Source organism: Panicum virgatum, chromosome 9N (assembly GCF_016808335.1).
Source record: "Panicum virgatum strain AP13 chromosome 9N, P.virgatum_v5, whole genome shotgun sequence".
Classification (NCBI taxonomy): domain Eukaryota; kingdom Viridiplantae; phylum Streptophyta; class Magnoliopsida; order Poales; family Poaceae; genus Panicum; species Panicum virgatum.
Window position 1 is genome coordinate 79,698,792 of NC_053153.1, and position 12,677 is coordinate 79,711,468.

Here is a 12,677-nt window from a genome sequence, read left to right on the forward strand (position 1 = left end):
CATGGGTCTCGCACGCTAACCAACAACGAACAGGCTTGGGCGGCTTGGCTTCGCTCGCGGCGCCTCACCTCTCCCTGCTAGCTAGCCGCCGCCCTCCTCTCAAAAAAAAAAATGCTAGCCGCCGCCCGGGTGCCGACTGCCGAGCACGCACGCCCCCGCCGCGAGGGGCTCGGCGGATCGGTACGCCCCAACCGCTCAGATCACGAAATGCACTCTCAAAAAGTTGATTCAGGTAATGGGAGAACCGAGAACGTACGTGCGGTGCGTACACGTAGCACCAGCTTCGATTCGTTCTGGAAGCAAAGACGACATCGACGGATAACGTACACTACGGTATACGTACACACAACACTACAACACGAGAGAGTACGTACGTACGTACGTACATGTCAGCTAACATACGTACCGACTGGTGGTCACGCGCTCCTGATTGAGCACGTACTAGGGTAGGGACTACCGCGACCACCGATCGATCTCAGCCCATCATCAGGCAAGCGCCTGCGCCGCCGCCGGATCCACAGCCTGCCGCCTTCTCCTCACGGTCGCCATGAACCCGTTCCTCATGTGGAGTATGATGGACAGCTTGGGCTCCACGACGTGCCCGGGCACCGCCTCCACCTCCAAGTTCCACACCACGGCGGCCGCCGCGGCCTTGAGCTGCACGAACGCCATGTCCTTGCCGAGGCAGGTGCGGGGCCCCGAGTTGAAGGACATGAACCGGTACGACGGCACGTACCGCACCCCGCCGCGCCCCTCCTCCGCCGCCGCCACCCACCGCTCCGGCCGGAACTCCCGGCAGTCGCCGCCCCACACGTCCTCCATCCGCCCCATGGCGTACACCCACACCAGGACCTTGTCGCCGGCCCGCACCTCGTGCCCGCTAGGCAGCACGTCGCCGGCGGCGGCCTCCTTCAGCTCCTGCGGCACCGGCGGGTACAGCCGGAGCGACTCGCACAGCGCCGCGTGCAGGTACGGCAGCCGCCCCAGCTCGTCCGGGTCGAAGGCCACCATGCCGTCGGGGGCGCTGGAGGTGCCCTTCACGGACTCGAGCTCCTGCAGGATCCTGGCCACCACGCGCGGGTTCTGCTTCAGGAGGTAGAAGAACCAGGACAGCGCCGAGCCCGTCGTGTCGCGCCCGGCCAGCATCAGGTTGATGGTCGTGTCGCGCAGGAACGCGTCCACGGTGGTGGTGCCCTCCTCCTCGTCGTCGTCGTTGATGTAGGAGGAGAGCAGGTCCGCCGAGCCCTCGATGCCGCCCCTCGCCTTCTCGGCCCGCCGCCTCGCGATCGTGTCGGCGACGAACTGGTCGATGGTGCGCCACGCCGTCGCCATCGTCCGCTCCCACCCGATCCCCAGCCGCCTCGCCAGCTTCCACCACGTCATCGGGATGACGTGGCGGAGCAGGAGCACGTGCATGGCGTCGTCCATGGCGCGCGCGAACGGCACCTCCGGCAGGCCGACGGACAGGCACCCCGGGTCGACGCCAAACACCATCGTCGTCGTCGTGTCGAAGGTCAGCCGGAGGAACACGTCCTGCAGGTCGAACGCCTCCCCGGTGCCGGCGAAGTGGGCGAGCAGCGGGAGCAGGGCGCTCCCGACCTTGTCGCGGTTGTACCGGGACACGAACGCCCGGAACGGGGCGCCGGACATGAGGAGCTGCGCCTTGGCGCGCTGGCGGCGCCACGACTCGCCGTCGGCGGTGAAGATGCCGCCGCCGAGGATGTCGAAGATCTCCTCGAACTCGGGGCCCTTGGGGTAGTTGGCGAAGTTGGAGGTGAAGACGTGGCGGACGTTGGTCGGGTCGGCGGTGACCAAGAACTGCATGCCGGAGCGCGGCGGGCCCGTGAAGAGGAAGGTGAGGGGGCTGGCGACGAGGATGGAGGTGATCCACTCGTGGCAGTGGCGGAGGACAGATGAGAATTTAGGTATGGCACAGTTAGACTAATGAAGTCAATTGCTACAGTATAGTGCTTATGCTAATGCTAAAAGAATTCACACCAACGTTGAACATGTATTGTCCTCAAAATTTGAGGTATGGCGGCAGCCATACCCTGCCCTACCGAGCGCTCCGCCACTGACTCGTGGAGGTGGTGGAGGTTGGCGAGGAGGGCGGGGAGCATGCCCAGCAACGGCCAGTCCAGAGGGATCACAGGGTTCTTCCGCTTGGACCTGATGTGGTAGTAGTAGAAGACCGCGAAGCAGAGCAAGGAGAGGGAGAGCTCGAGGAAGGAGAACCAAGGCGCCATTGGTTGCCGGAACTTGCCTGTGCTGCAGTGCAGAAGGTGTATAGGAGATGAGAAGTGCCCGCTGCGCCAGTGGCTACGTACGTATGCCACAGGGGCCTTTAATAGTAGCAGAGAAGATGAGGTGAGAACTGAGAAATAGCTTTTTTTTGTTACAAAAATCTGCATGCATGCAAGCATGGGTGTGTTTAGATGCCCCAAACCCCCTAAATCCAAACTTTCCATCACATCTCCATCACATCGAAACATTAAATATAACAAATGACTCATGTATGGATTACTAAATATAGGTAAATAAAAAAACTAATTGCATAGTTTTGATGTACGTTGCGAAATGAATTTTTTTGAGCCTAGTTAGGTCATGGTAGGACAATATTTACCATAAACAAATGAAAAGAGCCACAGTGTGCTACAGTGTTCGATGTGACTTTTTCTTCTGCTTTTCCAGGAATCTAAACACAGCCCATGTCAAAGAGAAAATCTTACTACAGTAGTTGATTGCTTTCTGTCAGTGTGTCACCATCGCAGTACACTTCGATTGTCTGTGTACAGAAGTGTACCCGTTTGCCCGCGTGCCATTCCAAAACTAGCTAGCGAGGACCACGAGGGCAGGCCGGCCGGTGCTCGCTCGTTCACGGCGTGGGAAGGATCACCGGGGAAGACGATGAGCTCAATCATGGACGCCGTGGCCAGAGCCACCCAAACAGGCAAGCCATGGATCGGAGCTGGCCTACGTGCGCGCCATGCGTCCGTGCATCGGTCGTCCGCCACAGAGGGGAATTGGTTGCGCCGTCTTTTCCAACGCATGCCCCGGCCCCTTTCCTGCTGCGCTAGCTCTGTCTTGGAAGCAAGCTTGCTAGCTCTGCTCTCAGTCTGCTGGGCGCAACCTGCCTGTAGTGCTGTAGTGGGTCGATAAGGTGATCCCGGTGGCCAGATGATGCCAGAGACGTGGCGCCTTGTGAATCGTTCGGCCATACAGCTGCGCTGCGTCGCGTCGGCCTCGGCCCGGCCGGTATGGGCTGGCATGACTTGGGGCTCAACAATACTGTGTTGATTGGAGTATAATTGGAGTTTTTTTAATCACACGTGTACAAAAGTTCCAATCATTGTTGATAACCTTTTTTATGAGTGGCTAACAGTTTTAGGAGAGCTTATCAGCATTATAGTTTCTCGAGTGATAGGATAATTTTTTTTATCAAGCATACTATTACTTTTGTGTTTCCCAACAGTTTTGACAGATTCGATCGAAACAGCGTCGTTCCTAGCAACCTATGATCTAACTAACATAGTAGTACAAACTGCTGGCCATTCTTGTAAGTGCATTTCCTACATTTTAGATGTGTGAAATTTTAGATTGATTCACGAGATGTGAGTCAGTGTTGCATATACTAATAATTGTTCTCTGGTTTTGCAGATTTGCTCTTACCAGATGTCCTCTGAAATTTGCAGACGTTGTTTTTCAGTACATGTTTTCTTTCGGTACGAGCTAGCTAGTGATTTTCTTTCTTTGTTATTACTAGCTAGTGACTGTTTTTTAGCACATGTTTTTTTTTTCCGAAACGAAAGTTTTTCAGTACATGTGAAATGACTACCGCGAATATGCATGGTATATCTGTACGTAGCTATTAATAGCTATCCAAATCACCAGCTTAACTCAATCGTAATGCAAGTATGCAACTGCAAGCGGATAGTTCAGAAGCAGTCGCTAGCAAAAATAATAAAGCAGCACACTGTGGACACGTAGCTGCTAGTAGGATCATATATGGTTTTTTTTTTGAAAGAAAGTAGGACCATATATGTTGATGATGCAACTTGGGAAGAACCAGGAGATTGTTCACAAGGGCTCGCTCCGATCTCCTGGGACCCCAAGCCATGGCCGATCGAGCAATCTGTACCTGCGTATATGCTAGCTGCCTGCACGCGATGATCTCATCATGGACTTTCTGCCAGCACTGGTGTGTATCAGCATTCAGAAGTGATCGTGCTGTTGCTCAAACACATTTTATTTGTGTCGTCGGTGCCTCGCATATAGTCGCCTTGCATTGGTAAGTTTTACTAGGTTTTTACACGCGGTACCTTCACCATGATGCCCTGGATTGCTGGAAGGGTCATCACTGCTAGCCCGTGCTTCACATGGATGGTGCCTGCAGACTGCACTAGTGGATCGGACCGACGATGAGACGAGGTGTGTGGCTCCCCGCAAGCGCTGCTGATCGATCTTATCTTCAGGTACTGTGCGCTACAGAAGCTGCCCGTTCCATTAATTAGTCCTCACCAAACTGATGGTGACGGACGAAATGGATCGCTGATTAATTATTATATTTTGGTAGCTCATGCATGGAGGTTAGTTTCTGTGTCGTCCTCCATGCTTCGATATGTAAAGTTCTATCTATTATCTGCGTACGTGTTCTCTTGCTAGCTAGATCCATCGGCCTCTGCTCGGCAGGGATTCAATGTCTGATTCTCGTAGCTTAGTATTTCATCTGGAGTCTATATAGTAGATTGTATTCTGGCATAGTAGTAGTATAAGATGTTGTAAAAAAAAATGTTCAGAACCACCAATTCTAGTCGATCTCTAGCAGCCAAATGAAATGAAACTGCAGATTAAACAATACTGGACAGAAACTGGAGCATATACTACACAGTAACAGGCTAACTTTTGAGTGTCTTCCGGTGTGTCTTGTAACCTATTAGCCCAGAGGCGGAACGAATATTAGTCCATGTTATTAGAGCATCTCCAAGGGTTCCTTTTTTCCCCCAAATATCAATGTTTGCCAAGTCCCCTATTTTGCTGTAGCAGTCCTTGCATTCTTATCAGGATCAATCATTAGGTTCAGCACACGTGCCATTTGCTTGAGTCAAATTTAAAATGTTGTTGTACACTCCTTGATTGTTCAATGATTGTAGCATATATCTTGTCTTTTGAGGGAATTGAGTGCAAATTAGATACGAGCATATATATGTTCTCAGTTTTTTTTTCTTGTTTTGGATGTTTACAAATAGTTCAGTGCAAACCTTTAACTTTGTTCTAAGTTAGTTTACAAATAGTTGAGTGCAAATTGAGTGCGATCTTTTAAGTTTGCCCTAATAAGTCAAATATTTTTAATATGATCAATAACATCTAAAATAAATTAAGATAATTGGTTAACATAACTTTTACTTGTCAATCTTATGATTTATTTACTAGTCACGAAATAATCAATTTGGGTCCACTGTCATAGACATTGACACAAAATAGTTAATTGTTTTGAGTGGCCTAGAAAAAAGAACAGTAGGATACATTGCATCAATGAGTTTGTTTTTCTCTATATCTATTTATAATAATGCTATCCTAACAATGACATAGTAACCTTAGATATAACGTCATGATACAATACAACAGCGCTAGGGCCATCAATTTGCCCACTAGCTAGTTTCACGGAAATGGTATACTAGAGAAGAGAGCGACGGGATGAGGCTTGTTGTTGTGAAATTCTTGCGAACCAATTGGCTTGTAGTGGTAGCGAGGCCAGCTGTGCTTACTGCTTAGTCCCTTTCCCTCTTTCTGAGATGCTCGACCCGTCGGCAATTTCAACACACCAAGTCAATTCCAAACAGGGATGAGGCCATCAACCTGCGAGCTAGGAGTGGTATCTATCTGAAATCCGCTGAGGAGCTCAGTCTGATTGGTCGCATCAACCCGCATTAGCTAACTACTTAGTGTCAGTGTCAGGATCAAACACCTAGAGGACCGTTGCCCATGCAGTCGTCGCACTCAAGGAAGAAAAGGGAAAGGAAACGACAAACGAGTCCCTGGGCCACGGGCTTGAACATCCTGTGCTGTGGTGTGGTATCACAGCCCAGCACGACACTACACCAGCTCGCATTGTTTCTTTCGACGATTTTTTTTATATAATAACAAGGCAGCAATATTAAACCAAGCGTTCATTACATATTATGTTCCGAATAATTTCTGGAGGCTCATTAAACCAAATTACATCTTTAAACACATCAGCTTGCTTAGCTATAACATGAGCTGCCTCATTACACCACCTACTAACATAGGTAAATGTTACAGAAGGATTTTCACTGATTAAGTTTCTAACATCCTGAATAATGATCGCCACATGAGATCTATCATGGACCTTGGATTTTATCTTCTTGATAACACTTAAGCAGTCCGAGGCCACAACAACTTGCTGCAAGTTTTGCTCCAAGGAAAAGGAGACAGCTCTCCTTATGGCTATTGCTTCAGCTAGCTCTGGGTCATCGAATCTTTGTATTAACTGACAGCACGCAGCAATGAAATCACCTCTATGATCACGAACCACCAAACCAACACCCATACGAGGTGGATTTTTAAATGTTGCTGCATCAACATTAATCATCAACCATCCATCCGGCGGTGGAATCCACTTTGGAATAGAGTATTCAGATTCACACATATGCAATGTTGGTGATTTAAATAAGTGCATCAATGCCATTTGTACATAAGTTTTCACCTTTTCTGCAACTCTATTGGGATGAGTAAGGTTTTCACCATTACGTACCGCATTTCTTGCCTCCCAAATATGACAGGCTGTGATGGTAAAGACCGTTGCATCCTCATCAGTAGCACCATCTAGAAAATCAAAGAGCCATTGTTTAATGGAAGGCAAGTATTGAATTTTGCATTTGATGCCAAAACACCTTTTTATTTCCCGCCAAACTTCATAAGCATATTGGCACGTTAAAATAACATGTTGCACCGTTTCTTCCCTACCACAGTAGCAGCAGATATCAGAGGCATGTAAGTTTCGAAGTTTGAGTTGAGCACCTGTCGGCAAACAGTCCTGAGCCATCCTCCATAGCATAACTTTCATCTTGGGCGGCGCCTTAATGGACCAAAGACGTTTCCACATTTTAGAAGTTTCCTTTTGATCTGAATTCTCTCCTCTGCCATTAGCACTCATAAATCTATGAAAGCTCTCAATTCTCATTAATGAATATGATGTTTTTACCATATAAATACCTGTTTTAGAATGTGGCTAGGCTGGGAAATCCTCACAGGCTGTTTTGCTCAATGGAATTTGTAGGATCTTATCTGCATCACCTTCTGTGAAGCATGTTCGAATAAGGCCCTCATTCCAATCACCAGATTCTTCATCTATAAGAAAATGAACTGTGAGATCATCAGGAAGAGGCACAATAGGTTTTAGTAAAGAAGAGTTTTCAATCCAGCGATCCCTTGTTAACTGAATCCTTCTCCCATCTCCCACTCTCTATACTATACCTTTTTCCAGTAGCTTCTTCCCATGCATGAGACTTCTCCCACTCTCCATACTATACCTTTTTCCAGTAGCTTCTTCCCATGCATGAGACTTCGCCATGTAAAAGATGAACTTCTTGGCTGTGGTGCCAACCAGAAATCACAATGAGGAAAATAACGGCCATTTAGCACCCTTGCACAAAGAGAATGTGGCACTGTAAGGAGTCTCCAGCATTGTTTTCCCAACATTGCTTGATTAAATAGTTCCATGTCCCGAAAGCCCACGCCGCCCAAAGCTTTTGGTGTGGTTAACCATTCCCATAATCGCCAATGCATTTTCTTCTTCCCATTTTCAATTCCCCAAAAATAATTTGAAATTGTCATTCTCATCTTCTCACATATTCCAGCTAGTAGTCGAATCTTTGATCGTCTGACGAAACAAGGATACACTGGGGCTGTGTTCACTTTCAAAATTTCTCTCTCCAAACTTCACTATTCACCTATTACATCAAATCTTTTACCTCATGCATTGAGCATTAAATGTAGATAAATAAAAAAAATTAATTGCATAGTTTTGATGTACACGACGAGACGAATCTTTTGAGCCTAAGTAGGTCATAGTAGGACAACAATTACCATAAACAAACAAAAAAGTGTTACACTGTCCGATATGTTTTTTTTCCCACTATTTTACGGATCTAAACATTTCTGAAGACTGTACTGTGCGTATGTGACAGGTGACTGGTGCTGTGAGCGGACGGACACCGACCGGGAGACCCGGCCGGCGCGCGCACCGCAAGCGCGGGGCACAGGCGCACAGCACAGCGGCCAGCGGGGGTGAGTGGCAGCGACCGGACGATTGCCGAAGCGTCTCTGTTCGGCTGACGCCAGCGGGCGTCGGGCTCTGCTCGCTCGGCTCCGAGAAGAGAAGAAACGGCGCGGCGGAAGACGACCGACAGGCACGGCGGAGCAGCCGGCCGGCTCAGCTCAGCTCTTGGATCGCCGTGGGAGTGGGATCGCACAGGGTGGGCGTCGGTGTCACTGGTCTGTGGCCTCCGTTGTATTGAGAGGGAGAGCCACGTGGGACCGAAAGAAACGTTCCGATGGAGATGCGATTGCCATCAGCATGGTCCAGCAGAGAGTAGGGGCTCTCCTACTGTACTGTCGGACAGGACGCGTCCAGAAGCTCGAAAAGTCTCCTACGGCCTTGTTTAAATGCACTCAAAATTCTAAAATTTTATAAGATTTTTCGTCACATCGGATCTTTAATCACATGCATGAAGTATTAAATATAATTAAATAAAATAACTAATTACACAATTTGAATATAATTTGCGAGATAAATCTTTTGAGCCTAGTTAACCCATAGCAGGACAATAATTACCAAATACAAACGAAAGTGCTACAGTACTTTAGACCCAAAACTTTTCGCATCTAAATAAGACCTGACTTCGCAAGGAAAGAAAAGGAATGGAAACATTTACCCTGTTCGGCAGGCTGGAGCTGAAGGCTGGAGTTGGAGTGGTGTGAGAGAAAAACACTGTTACCTGACTGGTGGCTGGAGGCTGGAGCTGGAGGGATGTGAGAGGGAAACACTGAGCTGGAACCACCAGCCGAACACAGTGATTAACTATGTTCGCTTGGCTTGTAAGCTAATCAGCCAGCATTACTTTTCTCTCACACTAAATCAACACCAACCACCAGCCACCAGCCATCTAGTAGTACTTTTTTCTCATAACAAATTAACACCAATCATCAACCACTGCCAAGTGAACAGTCAAATTTCCTTCTCTGATATCAGTAATATCACGAAAAATTTGCACCAGAATTCCAGAAGAAGAGATCTGACCTTCGCTCGACACGAATTGCTAGCGAGGTACTCTACTCATGGGCTTCTTTCTTCAGGTGTCTTCTTGCCGAGTTTTTTTTTTTGAACTGTCTTCTTGCCGAGCTGGGCTGAGATAGAGGCCCATTTTCAAGTGGGCCCAATTCTACCTCTTCTCCACTTGAAGAAAAAGAAAGGGAAAAGTTCTATTTACCTCACTGCACTAGGTCAAATTTATGTTTCTATCTTAAACTCTAAAATTGGGTATTTTGCCTCAAACTCACGTAACCTGACATATGACCTTCCTGAATAGTTTTTCTTAGTGGGTTTCCTCCTTTTCTTTTATGTTTATTTTGGATAAATTTTGAAAAATTATAGTAAATCATACAAAAATCATAAAATGGAAAATCAATTTTTTTAGACTCCACATGAGTAAGTGTATACAGTAAACACATGATATGATATGATATAATTTAGTTGTATTTATAAATTTGAAATATATTTTTAATAATTAATTCATATCTACATTTTTCGTAGTCCAATTAAGGTGAAATTTTTATGATAGTCTAATAGCTAAATGACCGATCTGTAGTAAAAATTTCATGCCTGAGTTATAGATTCAGGAGTTTAATTTCAAGCTATACCAGACTCTTCAGTTTGTCAAGAATAAATGATCTAATGACCATAATATTTTTACTGCAACTTAAGAATATAATTATTATCTTACCCAAAAAAATTCACCATAATTGGACCAAGGAAGATGTAGATATGAATTAATTACAAAAAGATATATATTTAAAACTAAATAATATAATTTATACTAAGTTATATTACACAATATGTATAATGCATAGATCTACTCTTGTGGAGTCCAACAAAATTTAATTTTTCATTTATAATTTTTTATGATTTACTAAGATTTTTTTAAAATCCATTTAAAATAAACATAAAATAAAAAGAGAAAAACCATCCAGAGAGGTCATATTTCCGATTTTGCGAGTTTGAGGAGGCAAAATACCCGGTTTTGAGTTCAGGGTGGAAACTCGGCCTATAGTTTAGGGAGGTAAATAGGATTTTTTTCAAAAAGAAAAAACATGGCGCTGTTGGAACTAGTATGGGCTGACTGAAGTTGGAGAGGCCCAAACAGTTTTTGTTTATACATTTGGACAGGCCCAAAATAATCGAGCATGTTTCTACTCGACATGGCCAATGTTATCGAGCTTCCTAACCGGCGACCACGTGTCGATCCCACGCACGGCCGACCACCACGCGCCCGCGCTTCTACAGCGTCTCGACACATGACGCGGGGCTCCGGCTGGCTGGCTCCACTACTCGCCCCGGCGACGGATCTCCCGTCCCGTCGCCGCGATCGGAGAATATATATATGTCCGCCGGATCGGCACCCTCCGGCCCGGCGCGAGGTGCCTGGTGTGGCCTGCCCTGTTGCCCCGCCTCCTCTTCGATCCCACCCGTACACCGTACGTTCCGGGCTGCGGTGCGGTCAAAGCAGCAGCGTACGCCGCCGGCCACGCGCTCGACGGAATCGCCGGTCGCGCCGTGCACCGCCAAAGCGGGGACACCCGTAGCGCGCCGCGGATCGCGCTGCCGCGGCCCGCCGCTTTTTATGTCGCAACTTGCGTTGCGTTCCGCCGCCCGCCGGCCAGGCATTTGTTGGCCGCGCGCGCGCTGGCTGGCTACTTGCGCCGCCGTGCAAGTGCAACCCCGGCGACTGTGCAGGCTACGACGCTAGGACGCGGGCGGGGGGATTTGGCCTAGCCCTTCCTTCCTCTCCCCGCAGGCCTAGGCAAGCGGGCAGGGGATCGAGAGCTTTCTTGGCCTTTGGGGCTCCCTTTTCCCGGGACTGATGGATGGGCATTAGTTCCGTTTCGGTGGGTTCTAGCAGCTCAGGCTCAGCCGTAGCTCTTGTGTGCGTCAAGCTTCCGAGCGCCGACCGGATGCCTTTGTTCTCGCGGTACGGTGCGCGCCCTGGGCGGGCACTGGAGCGAGGACGCCCTGGGACTGGGAGGGAGGGGCCTGGTCTGTCCCTGTCCCCCTCTCCGATCCCCCACCTGCAGGCACATACAGGCAGGTACTTAGTGCGTACTACGACGAGCCTTTGCATCTGTCTGCCTGCATGATTGCTTTCTTTTTTCAGCTAGCGGCGGTCGTTTTTATATATATGGTAATTTCGGCAGCCGCATTTTTAATTTGACATTGTTCCTTGTTCAATTCCGGAGCTATAGCAGTATATCTCAGGACGATGATAGATGGCCTGTGATTCGCTCCGATGATGGCCAGGACGTGTCGAAATAGGAGTCGCCGTAGTAGCTAGCAGTGTTAACCGAACCTGTCCTTTGCTCAATAAGGCAACGATCTTGCCGAGGGGAATAATGTGAAATGCTCGATATGCCGATCCCTTGAGATCGATCAGTTTATTTGCGTAAATGGATCGGAGCTGTGCAGGTACTGCAGTGGAACCTAAATGAATGCGGCGCCGCCGGCCGGTTTTGCTTGGTTTCATGATCGATCTCCGGCGGCTCGCCGCTGTAGAAATCGGCAGCGTCTCATCGGCAAGATCGGAATCTGCATTCATGCAAAAAAAAGTTTTAGGTGCCGATCGATATGTTGGGATTTCGCTCGACAATCTTGTTCACGCAAGGCAACGCCAACTGCAAACTGAAAAGGGCATCCTAGACGACCTACTAGCTAAAGGCCTGATCATATAGGAGAGTAGCATGCATGTTACCGTCGTACGATCGTCGATCGAGATCCTTGGGCTATTTGCTAGCTTACGGCTTCAAGTGGAGCCGTATCGATCATATCGACCGATGCCTCATCTATCCTTGAACATCAAGATATATGTGTCGAGGCCGGCACTGCACTGCACTGCATAGATAGGTAGACGACACTGATAGATAGATAGATATGGTGGATAGCTTGGCACATACACAGGCAGGCTGACAGACATGAAGTGACCCAACCAAAGGCGACCACCCGACCAGATTCCAATCGCATTGTCGACTGCATTACCGAGGTTGTCTTAATTCCCAGCACACGCAATCGCGACAGTAATCAGCTGGACTAATCAAACAGTCCTCTAACACCATCAGGCAGGCGGCCTAGCTCCGATCCTCCTCCCACGTTTTATTACGTAGCCATCCATGCAAGTAAACGGCAATAAGATGGATGATTCCCAATCACTTCTGGCAGACCTGCAGGTTATTAGCAGGGTGTAATCGATCTCCTGCAATAAGCCTGTCGAGCTGTGTTTGCTAGCTCTAACCAAGCTCGACCAGTTTGTTGTTAGTTGCATCACACCAGCACGGCACCACCCAAAGATAGCAAAAGGATGGCCATGCAGTTGCCGGGCACCGCCGTCCTC

The 12,677-nt window shown here is 48.3% G+C and overlaps 1 protein-coding gene and 1 long non-coding RNA gene across 3 annotated transcripts; both read right to left on the reverse strand.

Moving 5' to 3' along the window:
• Positions 1-208: 208 nt before the first annotated feature.
• Positions 209-2,337, reverse strand: LOC120692131 (noroxomaritidine synthase-like). The gene is made up of 2 exons (XM_039975361.1): positions 2,086-2,337; positions 209-1,897 (listed from the first exon to the last, which is right to left on the reverse strand). The coding sequence occupies exons 1-2, from the start codon at positions 2,244-2,246 to the stop codon at positions 487-489; spliced, it is 1,572 nt and encodes a 523-aa protein (XP_039831295.1). The 5' UTR covers positions 2,247-2,337; the 3' UTR covers positions 209-486.
• A 3,814-nt stretch (positions 2,338-6,151) lies between these two features.
• Positions 6,152-7,722, reverse strand: LOC120691339. 2 transcript variants are annotated; one of them, XR_005682199.1, is made up of 5 exons: positions 7,551-7,722; positions 7,234-7,368; positions 7,039-7,157; positions 6,773-6,843; positions 6,152-6,591 (listed from the first exon to the last, which is right to left on the reverse strand). It is a non-coding gene; the product is annotated as an uncharacterized LOC120691339 (long non-coding RNA). The 2 variants fall into 2 exon arrangements; XR_005682198.1 differs by lacking the exon at positions 6,152-6,591 and having other exon boundaries at positions 6,654-6,843.
• Positions 7,723-12,677: the final 4,955 nt, after the last annotated feature.

Excerpts from the sequence above, each read along its gene's own strand:
- LOC120692131 (XM_039975361.1), bottom strand. The coding sequence starts at position 2,246 with ATGGCGCCTTGGTTCTCCTTCCTCGAGCTCTCCCTCTCCTTGCTCTGC. Across the intron at positions 1,898-2,085 it reads CTCGCCAACCTCCACCACCT|CCACGAGTGGATCACCTCCA; the intron begins CCACGAGTCAGT and ends CCTCCGCCACTG.